The sequence below is a fragment of the Tursiops truncatus genome, chromosome 2 (assembly GCF_011762595.2).
Source record: "Tursiops truncatus isolate mTurTru1 chromosome 2, mTurTru1.mat.Y, whole genome shotgun sequence".
NCBI lineage: Eukaryota > Metazoa > Chordata > Mammalia > Artiodactyla > Delphinidae > Tursiops > Tursiops truncatus.
Genome location: NC_047035.1, coordinates 107,471,205 through 107,487,047, shown reverse-complemented (window position 1 = coordinate 107,487,047; position 15,843 = coordinate 107,471,205). Strand labels below are relative to the sequence as shown.

Here is a 15,843-nt window from a genome sequence, read left to right as displayed (position 1 = left end):
TCCTCAAATTCACCCCCAGACTCTCAGCCCATTCTGTGCTCCTCCCTACAGCCTTGGGGAGGAAGGTAGCAAGGGGGCCAAGAGAGTCTGTGAAGGGAGCTCCATACACTTCCCTCTCATACTTCACAGTCAAGCTCTCAGTGCTCCCACTTTTCTTCCTGTGCAGATCTCCTGGGCTCAGCACGGTGGGCTGAGCTGGGCAGGTTCCTGGGCAGGCTGTGAGCTGCCCCAGGCAGGCCCCATGCCCTCTCTGACCCGGGCCCTGCTGCCCCCTGCTGGAACCGGGCAGACGCTGTTGCTGCAGGCTCTGGTGTATGACGCCATCAAGGTCAGCGTCCCGGGAGGAGGGGGGAGGGAAGGAGAGGAGGGTCCCCGCGTTTGTGCAGAGCAAGTAGTGAATCCTCTGGAGAGCCCTGGTGGTAACTTCCCTGGGGCTAAAAGTCTAGCCAGCAGATCCCTGGAGCCTCTAAAGGTGAGTGGATGGAGGGCAGGCCAGTTTGGGAGAAGCTGTATTTCTCTGGGTTGGGGACAAGCCTTCCTCTACCTAGACGTAAGTGGGCCACAGCAGAATTACGTGGATCTGACGGTGCACCCGGCCTGAGTGCACTCAGCCCTTCCCCCTGTTCACTGAGGCCCTGACTGAATCTAGTCCTTCTGGAACTCCTCAGCAAGGGCAAATGCGGAGTATTTCCCTGCCTTCCCAGGGATCTGATCGTCATCTCTTTTAGGACAGTCACCGTTCTTCCTTTACCAGCTCCCATGTAATGTATAACGGGCTCTGGGCTGGGGGTCAGTCTCTCTGCATCCCAAGAATGATGGCCGTCCTTCTGATGGTCACTCTCAGTGATGGTTTTGTGTTCTCTTCTCTGACCAGGGCAATGGGAGGAAGAAGCCGCCCCCAGCCTGCAGGAACCAGGTGGAGGCCGAGGTCATTGTCCACTCTGACTTTAGTGCATCCAAAGGGAACCCTGACCTCCACCTCCAAGACCTGGAACCCGAGGATCCGCTGCCTTCAGAGGCTGCTGACCTCACTTTGGGTGTTATGAATCTCAGGCAAGGGGCAGACTGGCTGGACAGGGAGCTGGGAGGGTGCGAGCAGGCAAGCCCTGGGCCAGACAGACTTACCTGCCTGCCAGAGGCAGCCAGTGCTTCTTGCCCCTACCCGGATCTCCAGCCCAGTGAGGCTCTGCAGGAGGCCCCGGGGAACAGCTGCCAGCCAAAGGCCCCCTGCCCTCCAGCAGCCAGCCCAGGCCTGCCCAGAGCCCCAGTCTCCTCCTCTGCGTAGCTCCCTCGAGGGCACAGTTTGGGGCAGGCTGGTACGGATCGTGGGACATGACACGGGTGGCCACACATGTACCCGTGTCTGCCTGCAGGTACTGACCATCATCAAGCCCTTTGGAGCCTTCTAGGGTGCTCTGGCTCAGGGGAGAGGAAGAAGTGGGTTGTTCACTCTTCCCCACCCATGCTCTGTGACACGTGTGGTAGGCGAGAGACACGTGAAGCACAGCTATACGTGCTGTACACGTGTGAAGCGCATGTGCGTGTGCTGGTTGGTGAGCTGGGAAACCTTGGCCCGGGCAGTGGTCACTACGGCCTACTCCGTCCTCCAGGTCAGGACAGTGCCCAGCCCTGTGGGCCTCCACCTCCGTCACCCAGCCTTTTATTACACACTCTGAGAGTGTCTCCAGTGCCCTGTCTGACAGAGACAGCCCCAGCCCACTTCCTGTCTGGCTGGGCTGAGTGCAAGCAGGCTCTGAATGCCTAACGCTTTAGCTGCATCACCTCTGCCATGTCCCCGGTGCCCAAATTGAGAGGGTGACTCTGGCTCCCCTCAGAGCAGCTCTGCATCTAGTGTTGTAATTGGGGAAGTGCCTGGTTTTGAAAATCTGCTTTCTCTTGCTCTCCCCTCCTTCCTCCCCGCTCACTCCTCTAGTGTCTGTCTCCCAGTCGCCCTGCTCTCCCAATCCTAGCGCCCTTCTCTTCCTCCCTGATACCCTTTCCTTTCCTCTCTGCGCTTTCTCTGTCTCCCCCACCTCTCCCACACTGTGTCATGTGGTTCTCCTGCCTGGGTTCAATCTCTGCATCCTCCCCTAACAACATGACTACCTCATGTCTGTTCAAGGCCAGAGCGTGACTCCTGTGTCTGCCATCCACTTCAGCCATCATCCTCCCACCCCCTTCCCATCTGTGCCTCCATAGGCCCCCTCCCCAGGCAAACTGCCTACCCCCAGTGCAGTTTGGAAAAGACCTTTCAGCTTCCCTTGCATCTTTCTGCCTGTGATTGAGATCGGAGGGTTCTCCTTGGAGGGGATAAATGCAAGTCATACAAGGGGGTTTTTGAGACAAGGAAAGGGGAACACGACCCAGAAGCTTGGGGTAAAATTACTCCCTCCCTTCTAGGCAGGCAGGCAGATTTGCTGGACAGAGGGATTTGGGGACCTTCCTTCCCAGTTGAAACTAGAAGGGTAGAAGGGGATGGAGTTCCATGGCCCCACCGCTTCCCACTCTGTGCACCTTGAACATGAGCTGACGGCATGGAGGTCGAAGGAATCTCATCCTCTTGCAGTGCTGGAAGGGAGGGCTTCACACAGGACAAGGGTGATGGGCTCTTTTCATTTTGTCTTTTCTTTAAATTCAATCCTGAAGTCATTTTCTGTTGACCTACCACACAGGGACAAGCTTGACTTCTGTTTCCTGTGGAGAGAAAACAAGGTCATTTATTTGATTTTGCACCTCAGCCTCTCATAGGAGCATCAAGTATGTGGTCTTTTCTCCCTGCATTCATCTTTTCTAACTGAGCAGCACATCAAGGGTTAACTCTGGCTTCTGGGCCAAATTAGAAATAACCAGTCTATCTTTCCTTTTTTTTTTTTAAATGGCGAAATGTCTCTCAGCGGAGTTGCAGCTTTCTCAGACCCTTTCAGCATCTGTGTTTATTACACTCGGGTGTCACTCACGTTTGACATCCGCACCTACATTTCCTCCTCCTCCCCCTCCTTCAGGCAGCCTATGATAACACTAAAGATTATTAATGTTGGTTTTGTATCTCATTAGGACAGAATTGTCACTTGTACTATTTCTGTAGCATTCAGCGTTGCTGTGGCTAACACTACTGTATATGTTTCATCACTGCTCTGAAGGTCAAAAGCCTCATTTTATTTTGCTGGTTTGATTTTTTTATTTTCTAAAGGAAAAAAAAAAAAAAAAAAAACAACTGCCCTGAATTAAATGGCTGTTTTAACAGTAGGCTCTTAGCATTACACCACATAGTCATTTTTCATGTTCTTGTTTAACAGGCAGTGAGGTTCTGGTTTAAATTAAATAGCTGCAAATGAGACAATTTATAACCCATTAGGTTGGGTGGAAAATTGTTTCTCAAAAGCAAATAAGTAATAAATCTGGTATCTGCCTATAACTCACAGTTGATAAGAAAGTGGCCATTACTCACTAGCATTATATATGATTTGGGCTCTGGGTAATTTGGAAGTGTTAGGCTTGTGTCTTTGCAACAGCATTTTTATTAGAAAAGAGTCCATTGGCCTTTTACAGGGTATTAATCCCTTTGTCATCTACCATTGATGCCTTACGGTTTTTGAGTCTCATTTAAAAACCTTTTCTTGATGCATGACAAGTGTAATCGGTACCTGCTCATTTATTTGTCTGTAGTTTTGCTGTATTATTTAATGATTTTTCCAGTGTTTTTTTCTCTCCTTACAAGTATGATATTCTTTAGTGTTAAGCCAAGGCATTGATCATGTATCTGTCCCTATAATGAGTTAATAAACTATTTTCCAAAAATGTTCTCTTTTGGAACCAGATGACTAGAATTTCCTCAGCCTTTCTGCACGAGAGAATGTATTTCCTACCAGGATGGGAAATGTTGGTTTTTGAGGGAAAGAGCAGGTGGTTATAAGAAAGAACGGATCTATCTCTGAAAAAAAGGTAACCCTTGTACATTGCTGATGGGAATGTAAATTGGTACAGCCACTGTGGAAATCAGTATGGAGGTTTCTCACGAAACTAAAAATAGAACTACCATATGACCCAGCAATCCCACTCCTGGGTATATATCCAAACAAAAACAAAAACGCTAAGTTGAAAAGATACATGCACGCTACTGTTCATAGCAGCATTATTTACAATTGCCAAGATACGGAAGCAACGTGTTTCATCAACAGAGGAATGGATAAAGAAGATGCGGTAAATATATACAATGGAATACTGCTCAGCCATAAAAGAGAATGAAATTCTGCCATTTGCGGCAACATGGATGGACTTGGAGGATATCATGCTAAGTGAAATAAGTCAGGGAAAGACAAATACCGTATGATATCACATATGTGGAATCTAAAAAGTAAACAAATGAATATAACAAAACAGAAACAGACCCATTAGACATAGAGAGTAAACTAGAAGTTACCAGTGGGGAGAGGAAGCGGAAGGGGCAAGATAGGGGTAGGGGGTTAACAGGTACAAACTGCTAGGTATAAAATAAGCTACAAGGATATATGGTGCAACACAGGGAATATAGTTATTTTATAACTATAAATGGAGTATAACCTTTAAAAATTATGAATCCCTGTATTGTACACCTGTAACATATAATATTGTACATCAAGTATACTTCAATAAAATAAAATTTTAAAAGAGAACGGGTTACTCAGAATCCTAGGATAGGAACCCTCCCCACCAAAAAAACAAAACCAAAAACGAACTGAACCATCTCCCTACCTCAACAGGCACTTCAGAAAAGCACCTAAACCTAGGAAAGATGCTTTCTTTGATGACACTCTTTTAGGCTCTTCGGGGATCTCTTTCCATCTGGACACACATTTTTTAACTTTCCTGGGTGCAAGGGAGGAGTGAACCACCAACTCCGGAGATTTGGGCTCAACAACTCTTCTTTGTTAACTCTGGTCTCCAGAATTGCCCATGGCTGCATGTTCACACATGTGGGCACTGTGCCTACAAGCTCAGAGACGCATCCTACATGCACTGTCACCTTCACAAACACCCTTGTGTCCATTAACTCAAACCTAAGCACAATAGTCACACACCAAACTCCACACTTACACCCCACACACATCTCAGGATCACAGCTGGCAGCTGCTCTGTTAAGATCTTTACAGTGCCTGGAGTGTGGTTGCTTTTCTACTGCAGGGAACCAAGAGCCAGAGGCTGCCCTGCCCAGGACCACCCCCAAAGTGGCTAGTGAGCCAGCCCCAAGTTAATTGACAGATCATAGGGAGAGATACTGCACATTTTGCATGCAGGAGAATAGCCATTATTTGCATATCACTCTCAGAGCAAGCGTTGTGATAAAGAAGAATTAAACACTTGTCAAAATGAATTTAAAATGACAGCATCCCAGGACACCAATTTGACCTCTCCTGAGTCTAGGACAAGCCAAGAAGGGGTTGTTGAGAATTCAAGCCCTGCAGGAGGGAGTTCCAGGACTTTGGGCCCACGGGAGGGCCCCCCCCTCCCCTCCCTTTCCTATGGCCAATGGAAGCTCATCATTCCTGCCCTTCCTCATAATGAGATTGGTTTGGAGCTTCGGAGTGTGCCCGACCCTGAATTTCTCCATTGCCTCCTACTGCTTGCTCGTGTGTCTCAAGTCCTGCCTCTCAAGCTCACCTTCCAGTTGCTACTACAGAGTAAGGAGTCCCTGGGCTGCACAAACCCCATCACTAGTAAACTTATCTGATTTCTGGAGGCCTTTTCTTTACTCATCTGCACCAAAGTTAGTTTTATATATGGTTAACATTCCTGCTCCAAGATTCCGGAGTTGGTATCGAAAGAGAGATGTAATTACTCCTCTCCCAGACCAGTCCAATGCCAATAGCTGAGTGAGGCAGAGACTACTCTCTTTAAACCTCCTTCTCCTTGAACTTAGTAGATGCTCAGTAATTTTGATGGACTAGCACATCATGCTGGACTCAACAGAAGATCATTTAATAGTGAGTGGCCGAGACTGAAGATCTCTGAGGGCCCGCATGGGGATGTATCTCCTAAGAGGCATGCCTATCTTCCATAACACTTCTTACCCGAGACTGATGCTGTCTCCTTTTATGTTCTCTGACATGAAACCTTGAGTCTTCTTTGTGGCATAGAAATGTTACTGGGAATTTTAACTTTCAATATGCTTTCCCAGTTACCAGGCTATTTGTCATGACCTGTGTCCTTTAAATTTCCCTATGAGTGAGCAGGGGAGATATGATTATCTCTCAGATGAGTTCCAAGAGTGACTGCCTGGGTTTGCGGGTCTAAACAGCGGGCAGAACATCGGAACCGGGTCACTTAAGTGTTCTCATTGTCCTGTTGGTTCCGCTCTCCCAGGGCCCGGGATGAAGCTGCCTTCCCACTTCTCCTACCTCTGTCCACCCAAGCGGCAGAACTCTTCAGTCTGAAGAGGCCAGTCTTGCAGCTAAACGTCCTAGCCTTTGGCTGGAAGGACCGGAAACCAAAGGAAAACCGAATCTTTGACAACTTTGTGCAGCTTTTAGGGAATTATCTCGACAATATAGACTTGGACACGGTGCAGGAGGGCGCAGCAGAAAGAGTGGGTCAGAGGGAATCCCGCAGCTTTGCGGGTTTCTCCGCAGCCCAGACCCATTCGGCGGTCCGCTGGGTCTCCACTTCCCCAGTCGCCCCCAAGTCTGGGGCTGGTCCGCGGGGGAGGGGTACGGGGCTGCAGCTCAGGACGGCGCCCGCCGCTCCGGCCCCAGTTCAAAGCGCAGGGGGCGCGTCCGCCGCGCAGCCGGGAATGTCCGGCCGCTTAAAGCGCTCGCCGGCTCTTTTGTTCCCCAGACCGGGCCTCCGGGGAGAGGGGGCTGGGGGAGGGGACCGGGAGGGGAGGGAAGGGGGGGCGGCAGGCGGCGGGAAGAGGGAGGGGCGGGCGCGGGCGGTGCGAGTGCGGAGCGCGCACCCCGGGCGAGGCTGACAGATCGCCGGGGTGGGTGCAAGATGGCGCAAGCGGCCGCGCTCCCACTGCGCCCCCGGCGCTCCTAGGCAGGCATGTGGCCCCAGCCCCCAGCCGCCCGGGCTCGGCCCCGGCCGGAGCCCCGGCCTCGGCCCCGGCGCCGGCCCCGCGGGACGCTGTGAGCCGCGAGAGGCCCCAGAGCCGCGCGTAGCCGAGCCGAGCGGACCGCGAGCCCCATGGCTGCTCCGCGCGCCGCGCCCCCGCGCTGCCGGCCCCGGCTCCTGCTGCCTCTGCTGCTGTTGCTGCTGCTGCCCGCGCCGAGCGACGGTGAGCTAGGGCGCCCGCGAGCCGGCGGCTGAGGACCGAGCCCCGGGAAGGGCGAGAAGGGAGTAAGCGGGCGCGAGGGGCGGACCCGGGGAGAGCGGCGCGGACCTGCGGGTCGGAGGGACTTGCCCGAGAAGGGGAGGCGAACGGGACGGGGCGCTGAGGCCGGGTTGCCGGGGGCGGCAGGGGAATGCTGAGGATGGAGCCCCCCGAAGAGAGACCGGCATTCCGTCCGCTGCGTCTCCAGGACTCAGGGCAGTGCCTGAGCCCGGACTGAGGAGCAAGGAGCGCGGCAAAGCAGGAGCTCGGCGGGCAGGCTGGAGTTGGGGAGAGGGGGAAACGAGCCATGGGAGACCACAGGGCTGAGGCCCGTCCGAGGGGGCGCGCTGGGGTGCTTGGAGCCCAGGGGTGGGCACAGAGTGGCCCGAGGCGGCCGAGGCAGCAGACGGCAGACCCCGGGGGCGGAGGCCGGGACCGAGCGGGCTGCGCTGGGCGGAGAGCACGTCGTGGATTTGGAGCCGGGACTGGGACGCGGAGTGCGAGGGAGAGGACGAGGAGGAGGAGGAAGATTCCCGGCGGGCCGCGCGTGGGGAGGGAGAAACCCGAGAGACACCCCGCGAGCTGAGGAAGAGGGGAGAGAAGCCGACCGAGGGCTAGCGAACGGTGGGGATGCTCACGTGCCCGCCCTGCCCCGGAGGGTGCACACGCAGAGCTCGGGGTTTGCCGGCTTTGCCGCCCGGAGCTCCGTCACCACCATCCTGTTCCCTCAGTGGCTGTAACGGGCCCATCTCACGGGAGAGGGGCGCAAATCTAGTCCCTTCCCCTCCCACCCCAAGTTCTCAACAGACACTCCTCTGGGCAGTATCCTCTCCCCTCTTAGCTCGGAGAAGCGGAGTATCGCGGCCGCCTCTAGGAGAAACTTTATCCCCCAGTTGCTGTACTGGGCTTGGGGTGGGGAACTGAGGCTGCTGAAACGCAGTTCCTGGTAAAGACGGGTAGAGATTTGAAGGGGCGTGACCCTCAAATGTCTTAAAATACGAATTACCTATCCCTGAGGGTGGGGGAAACGCCCCTAACCCCAGCCTTCCTCCTTCTTTCTCCCCACCCGCCGCCCCATCTCCCCCCAGCCAGGGAGGGCGCTGGTCTGTTAGGGACGGGCCAGCTCCCGGATCGCTAGTTCCCTGGAAATGTGAGGAGGGGTCTGTGGATGCCTTTTCAGCCCAGGTGGGTTCATTCCTCCTGGAGTGAAGTTGTAACTGGTCTGGTAAGTTGCTCGCTTGAGAAGTCGGAGACTCGGCATCATGCCTGGGATTGGAGCTCTTGTCCTTCCTCTCTGGCTTCTTCTGATTCCCTGACCACCCTCCTCCCTTCTCTTCTTTCACCTCCTCTTCCAGTTCTTTCCTCTTCTGCAGGAGGGAAGAGGTTGCTGGGGGTAAAGGTTCTAGGAACCTCCCTCTTTCTAAATTTTGGGAAATCTGAGTAGATGTTTGGTATCCCTCATCCTCCTATGACAAAGGCAAAACAAGAAAAGCAACCAAAACCCAGAGCATCCTAGGGGTGGGGCAGTGGAGCTGGACCATCGCCTAGCCTGTACCTGGTACTGGGCCCACACACCTTTCTCCCTGCCAGGCATCGGACCAGGCCTCAGATGGTTTTGCCAGCAAAATGAAGCAGTGATTTATTACTATCTCACTTTATATTTGTTTAGAAATTTTAACTTTTCATAGTGCAGTGCCTTTGAGTCTGGTAGTCATATTTAACAACCCTACAACGCAAGCCATATTGTTGTTCCTGATTTAAACAGACGAGGACCGAGAAGCCCGGAGAGGCTGAATACTTTACCTGAGGTCACACCCTGAAAGTCTGTGAGGCTTCAGTGCTTAACCAGGGTGACCACAGAAGTGGCAGCGGCTGCATTGGAATCAGTGTTGCTTTTAGAGCCCAGATTTGCAGCTGTTAACTCTGAGGCCTCCAACAAGTTGCTTAACATCTCTGGGTTTCAGTTTCCTTTTCTGTAAAAGATACAAATAAAAAAAAGATGGTAGAAACAATATCCATTTCTCTGAGATGGTCTGTTGATTAAGTAACTATACTGCATGAGATGCACAAAGGTCTATATATTAATAGAGATCCCTATTAACATCACAGAATGATGGGGACACAGATCCAGAGAACTTGGAACACCTGTGTCTGCTCATTCCACACTAACCTCTCCTTTTCCTCTCATCTCCCCCGCCTGATGCAGGTCTCGGCCACTCCGCCGAACTGGCGTTTGCTGTGGAGCCAAGCGATGATGTTGCAGTCCCTGGGCAGCCTGTAGTGCTGGGCTGCAAGGTGGAGGGGACCCCTCCAGTGCGAATCACCTGGAGGAAGAATGGGGTGGAGCTGCCCGAGAGTACCCACTCCACCGTGCTGGCCAATGGGTCGTTGATGATCCGCCACTTCCTGCTGGATGGAGGAGGCAGCCCTTCAGACGAGGGGGACTATGAGTGTGTGGCTCAGAACCGCTTTGGGCTGGTGGTCAGCCGGAAGGCTCGAATCCAGGCTGCAAGTAAGTGGGTGCCCTTACTTTTTTTTTTCCAGGCCCTGGGGGGATAGAGGGAGCAGTTCCATCTTATGCAGCTTCTGGAACCCGAATTTCTCAGCATGGGTCAGTTGAGAGGGGCATAGCAGTAATTTGCAGTGGTGGAATTATATCTTATACTCATTTAACTGATTGGAATGCAATTTGACAAGAATGTAGCCAGACACTGTTGTGGGAAGAGGGAGAGAGAGACAGCAAGCTTTATCCAGTTCTTGGGTCAGTGTGTCTTAGTTTCCATATGCCTGTATATTGTGAGCATCCCAGTCTATTGAGTACGATTTTTGTGTTTAAATATAAACAGTTGTCATACTTTGGAGGTAATTTAAGAGATGTTTTTTTTTTTTTTCCTTTGCGGCACGCGGGCCTCTCACTGCTGTGGCCTCTCCCCATTGCGGAGTACAGGCTCCGCACGCGCAGGCTCAGCGGCCATGGCTCACGGGCCCAGCCGCTCCGCGGCATGTGGGATCTTCCGGGCACGAACCCGCGTCCCCTGCACTGGCAGGCGGACTCTCAACCACTGTGCCACCAGGGAAGCCCTTTAAGAGATTTTTGAAGGGTAATTTTGGTTACATGCAATTTTTCATTACGTGCTGACTTTCAAACCTTTTGGGTGGAATAAAACCTCACTGTACCGGTGATGACATTCTGAAGCTTGTCAACAATTTGCTTTACAAAAAATATGATAGAATAATTTCAGGGTTAACACAACGATGACATTACTCCCACTCACCTTCATGCTGGTGTACTTTTTAAAAAATTTCAGCTTTATTGAGGTGTAATTGACAATAAAATTATGAGATTTTTAAAGTGTACATTGTGGTGACTTGATATTTGGTGTGCTTTTTAGATTGGGAGAGAAGAGGTGTTTCAGCTCTAGACTTGTGCTTTGCTTGTGCTGTTGGGCCACCAGTAATTGTGGTGATGAAATGATGGCTGTGCTTTACTGCCCTTTCCTGCAAAAAGTCTGTTGTTGTTGTTTAATCTGTATACACTCATTGTTACAAAACAATGAATCTTTACATAAACCAAAATTATTTATGTATCTTGGGAACGTGGCAGGCTGTGAGGGTGGACGGTCATGGTTGAGAACCACTGCTCTTGAGGAAGGGCAAAAGTTTTGCCAAGTGGAAAATGGTCTCCATCCCACATCTCTATGCTTCTGTGTGTGTGTGGGGGGGGGTGTCCCTTAAAGGGGTTGCTTTAACTTTGGTTGGTAATCATTTTAGCTAATACTTATAAAGCAGGTGCTGCATACTGGGCTCCCTGCCTAAGTGCTTTACATGAATGATCTCATTTAGTCATCGTGATGACACTGGAAGATAGGCAGTTATCATCCCTCTTTTACAGATGGAAAAACTGAGATTTAGGGGGATCTGTGACATTCTGGTGAGCAGAGGAGCCAGGACTGCAGTCTAGGTATTCTGAACCCTGCACAGTCCCACTTAGCTCCTGTGGCACGCTGCCTCTTCCCCATCTGATCGCTGACAAGTTTCTTCCTGGCTCTGAGGGCATTTGCACAGTTGCTCTGAACGGCTGGTGAGTGATGAATCATTCTGAGGCAGGAGCCCTCTAGTTGGGTTTAAGATGCCCCTTTGTTCTAAGGAAGGCTCATCCAAGCCCCCATATGGAGCTCTCTGGGAGGCAGCCCTGGACCTTGAGACTGAATCACTTCTGGCTCAGCGACCCCTCATCCCCCGGTCCTCCTGGCGGTGTAGGGGAAGGCTGGTGCAGCTTCTGAGCAGATGGCTGGTTGTGAGGAAGAGAAGCGTGGACGGAGTGTAGGGACCCGAGGAAGATTTTCGGGCGGGAGAGAAGAGACTTCTCAGGGAGCTGCTCCCTGGCTTGTGTCCACACTGAAAGTTAGATGGCCCCTGCATCACCAGCCTAGAATTCTGGGAGATGAATCCCCAGGTGTTTATATATAGCTAATTGTAAATGTGCTTTTCTGTAAATGGTAATACCTTCAAGATGTTTGGCTTCCTTAAACTCCTAACAGTATAAGAAGAGTGAGCTGTGGGCTCTGACTGGGGGAAGGGCCAGTGGGCGAGGTCAGCTTGGTTAATCCTTTGGGGTCCTGGGGACAGCTGGGGGTTTGCCTCCAAACACGGGCAGTCTGATGCGGCCTCTCTCCCCCACAAGGCTCGTGGCCCCATGGGGAATGCTTGGATACCAAGCAACCGGGTGGCTGGATCCCCTTTTCTTACTTCATAGGCTGATGTCCCTAGGAACCTCCAAAGCTGATTAGCTGCCTGGGTTTTCTCCTTTGGTAATAACTCCCTGCCCGCATGCCCGCAGGCAGGGCAGATGTTGTGTGACATGGGAGGGTGCCTTCTGAAAAGGTGTGAGGTGCCCTCCAGAGCCCCTGATTCTCCTGCCTGCTCTACAGGGGCTGATAGGGCGGGGGTATGCTAAGCACCTCTCACAGACACACAGTCCACCCAGTGGACTACCCCAGTGAGGCAGCTAGGGGTCCAGGTGAGTGTGGGCAGGTCTGCTGGGGCATCCAAGCTCTGGGCCAGAGGCCGATGGCTGGGAATGCCCCCCTCCCATCCCAGTGGGCTCGGATGCTGTCATGGAAAGATGGCCTGCCCAGGATGGGCTAGACTACAGGCTGATTCCTTGGGGGCTTTAGTTCCAAGTATCTCCTTTTTAGGACAGAGTGGCTCAGGGTCCTAGGAACGCTCGTGCTTCCAGCACGTCTGGTTTCTCTGCCTTGCCGTTCCATGTGTTTATAGTTTGGGGGCTGAAAATTGAGACACTTGTTAAGGATGAGACCCTGGACAAGTTAATCTCTCCGTGGCCCAGTTTCCTCACCATTATGTGAAACGTGCGTATAATCCTGCTTTGTAGGATGGTTGTAAGGACTAACACACGCCATGCTTTGCCTGGCACAGAGGAGGCGCTCGGTAATGGAGGCAATACCTTTTTCTTCATTTAAAGGTGATTCCACTCGTGTTGCCAGCAATAGCAGACTGCCTGAATCCGCTCCCAGCCCCCCAGCTTTCTCCCGCGCTGAGATTCAGTTAGGGAGTACTCTAGGGAAATCTCTCAAGGAGTAGAATTATTGGAGCCAGAGTACAACCTGTTCTGTTTTAACCCCTTTGTGGGAGGGCCTGGGGATTCTCCCAAGCCTCTGAGCATCGTCTGAAGCTTGGCTGGCCTGTGAGACCCTCTGCCATCCCTCTGGAGGGGCTCCAGGAAGGGCATGTGGGTCACCCGATCCAGTGGGAACATGCATTGACTCACACCTGTTGAGGTCTGTGTGCCTGGATGACTCCAAAGAGGGATGGGCTAGCTACGAGGAGGGGGGATGATTGGGAGGGAGACCCACCCCCAACTCTCCTCAGGCAGATGCCCGCATTTCCTGCCTCTCACTTCCTGGCCTCAGTTCTTGGTCTCAGGCCCCTTGGGAAACTGGAGCTAGATGATCTAGATCAGGACTTCTCAGACTATGCCTGTGAGTTACCTGGGGATCTTGATAAAATTCAGATTATGAATCAGTAGGTCTAGGCCAAGGCCTGGGGTTCTGCAGGTCTAACGAGATCCCAGGCGATGCCAATGGTGCTGGCCCACAGGTGCGGAGGAGAGCCCCCTCCCATGTCAGAATCACTGGTGGGGGTGGGTGGGTCTGTGGGCAGCACAGTGAAGTCCGTAGAATGTGGGCTTCAGGGCCGCACCTAGGTGGGTCTGAGCCCCAGCTCTGCCACTCACTGATGATGTGTCCTTAGCAAGAGTTACTTTTAATTCTCTTGAGTCTTTGTGCTCTCATCTGAAAAGAATGAGCATAATCCCATCAGCCTATCAGGGCCGTCAGAGGATTAAATGAGGTGATGGATGGAAAGCACCTGGCACGGGACTTGGCCTCTAGGAAATGCTCATTAAGTATTACTGTTAGTGCTAGGTATTGAGCGCTAATTTAGGATGAGGACCAGCCTGTTCCAGTGCAGGCAGGGCTCTCAAAGAGCCAGGAATGCCTTCCCCGCAGCCTGGGGCCATCCTGATTGGGGTACCCAACAATGGTTATGAGGGTGGGCTCTGGAGGCAAACACACCCCCAGCTGGAGGGACTTGGGTAACTGGACTCTCTGAGTCTCAGTTTCCTCATCCTTAAATTGGAGGAAATAATACTTAGCAAGGAGGAATGCTATGAGGATGACCTATGAGAATATGCGTAAAGAACTTAGCACAGTGCAGGGTACGTAGAAAGTGTTCCTTAGATACGATCATTATTCTGGGGAGGTAACAGAGGTGAGAAATGTGAAGTTCTAAGCTCCTTTAGATGTGATGGTTCCAGGAAGGCACTGGTGAGCCCGACTCCTAGAAAGTGGCAGCGGAGTATGGTGAGAGGAGTGGAAGTCCAATTCTAGTCCCCTGCTGTCTCCAGCCCAGTAAGTCACCTACGTCTCAGGCCCTCAGTCACCCACTCCTAAAGGCTGAATCATTCTCAGCCTGTCTGAGGGAGGACAGCTGAACCAACTACTCTGGAATCTCTTTCAGCAGCAAGACCCATGCTTGTGTGGATCTGGGGGCAGGGTCTGGGCATAGGTCTGTGGAACCAGGTCTGGGTGGGGGGTTGGGAAAACTTTGGGCTGGAGCTGCCGGGTGGTACAGCTTGTGTGAGGGGACCCCGGAGGGCCTCAGTGTAGACAGTGGGATGTGCAGGGAAGCGGTTCCTGGCACGATGGCTGGTAACCCTGGAAGCCTTTGTCACCTGGAGGCCTTTGTCACCCAAGCTTTTCTTTCCCCCTTGAGGGGCAGCTCAGCCAAAGTAACCCTGAGGAAGTCTCCCCTCTGCCCCTTGCACGCGTCTGCCTACCCATTAGAGCAGGAAGCAGGCGCTGCAGCTGAGGTGCTGCCGGTGTGATGAGTGAGTGGCCATGACAAGGCCTTCTCTCACGCCAGGCGGGTCACCCATAAGTATGCTGTGGCGCAGAGGTAGGTGCAAATGGGTGAGGGTCGGGGCCTTCTCCCTGCCAGTCAGTACTCCACAGACCAACCCCATTTGGTGTTCCTGAGAAGCTCTGAGGTGTGATGGAAAGGGCCTTGCCTGGACACAAGGAGTCCTCTGTGGCTCTGGGCAAGCCACTCACCCTCTCTGGACTTTGCTTTTCTCATCGTAATATTGAGCAGTTGGACCAAGGTTCATCTCTGCTCTACTGTATTAAGGCTTCCTTTCCATCCAGTCAGTCCTTGGGACATGCCTGCCTTCCCTGAGCCTTTTCCCAGTCTATTCTGTCCCTTACCCGATCCCTCCCCAAAGACCACTTAGTTTAGAGTAATTTCTTCTTCCCGCTCCTAAGGCGGGGAGTACTTGTGGGCTGCGGCATTCAGGCTCAGCCCTCCTCTCAGTGAGGGCTGCTTGCATTGTTAAGTAACTGTTTTGTGGCTAGATAGTCCATCTGTCTCCTCAACTAGATTTTAAGCTCCTAAGGGGCTTCTCTTCCTTTTGTATTTCTCACATCCCCTGCCTGTGGAGCTTGGTAAAAACTAAATGAACATGTGGCCTTCTGGGTGCAAAGCTCTGTCTCTCTCAGCTTCTCTTTTGCTTTCTCTCTTGTTTCTCCCTACCTCGTAATTGATAGCATAGCTCATAGGCACAGAAGCTTGTGAACGGGGAGGATCGGCAGGGGAATATAACACACTCGGAGCAAAATCATGGGGTGGCGGCTGCTGTGTGTTTATCTAGAGGAGCTGAGACTCTCTCTTCCTCACCAGATGGGGTGCGAATCAGAGACCAAATTGCTTGGTAGCCCTCATGCCTGGGCCTCGGGATCTCCTGCCTTGGACTTTATTCCCTGGCTGGATGAAGGCTGTGTCCCCAGGCCCACTGGCCCCAACTGTGGGGGGAGGGCCGCCCCTCACCCCACCAGCAGGACTTGAGTGTGGAAGTCGAAATCTTCTGGTTCCCACACCTTGGCTCCACTGTCGCAGGCAGCCAGCTGGCCCCTTGAACACAATGTGCAAATCTTCTCTGTTCCTGTTCCGGCATTGTCCGTGGCCGGGCGCCTTGGCTG

General features: G+C 52.5%; 2 protein-coding genes across 7 annotated transcripts in view; both read left to right on the top strand.

Moving 5' to 3' along the window:
- The window catches only part of IGDCC4 (immunoglobulin superfamily DCC subclass member 4), a 37,345-nt gene extending 34,131 nt beyond the window's left edge, over positions 1–3,214 (top strand). For 4 of the 6 annotated variants that reach the window (XM_033851837.2, XM_073801145.1, XM_033851836.2 and 1 more), the window contains 2 exons: positions 167–328; positions 875–3,214. In XM_033851837.2, the coding sequence (XP_033707728.1) occupies positions 167–328; positions 875–1,285 (573 nt within the window). In that variant the 3' untranslated portion in view covers positions 1,286–3,214. The remainder of the gene's footprint in view (positions 1–166; positions 329–874) is intronic. The other 2 variants (XM_073801146.1, XM_073801147.1) reach the window with 2 other exon arrangements.
- A 3,819-nt stretch (positions 3,215–7,033) lies between these two features.
- The window catches only part of IGDCC3 (immunoglobulin superfamily DCC subclass member 3), a 42,884-nt gene continuing 34,074 nt past the window's right edge, over positions 7,034–15,843 (top strand). Inside the window, exons 1-2 of the mRNA XM_073801144.1 lie at positions 7,034–7,249; positions 9,492–9,797. Of these exons, the coding sequence (XP_073657245.1) occupies positions 7,159–7,249; positions 9,492–9,797 (397 nt within the window). The 5' untranslated portion in view covers positions 7,034–7,158. The remainder of the gene's footprint in view (positions 7,250–9,491; positions 9,798–15,843) is intronic.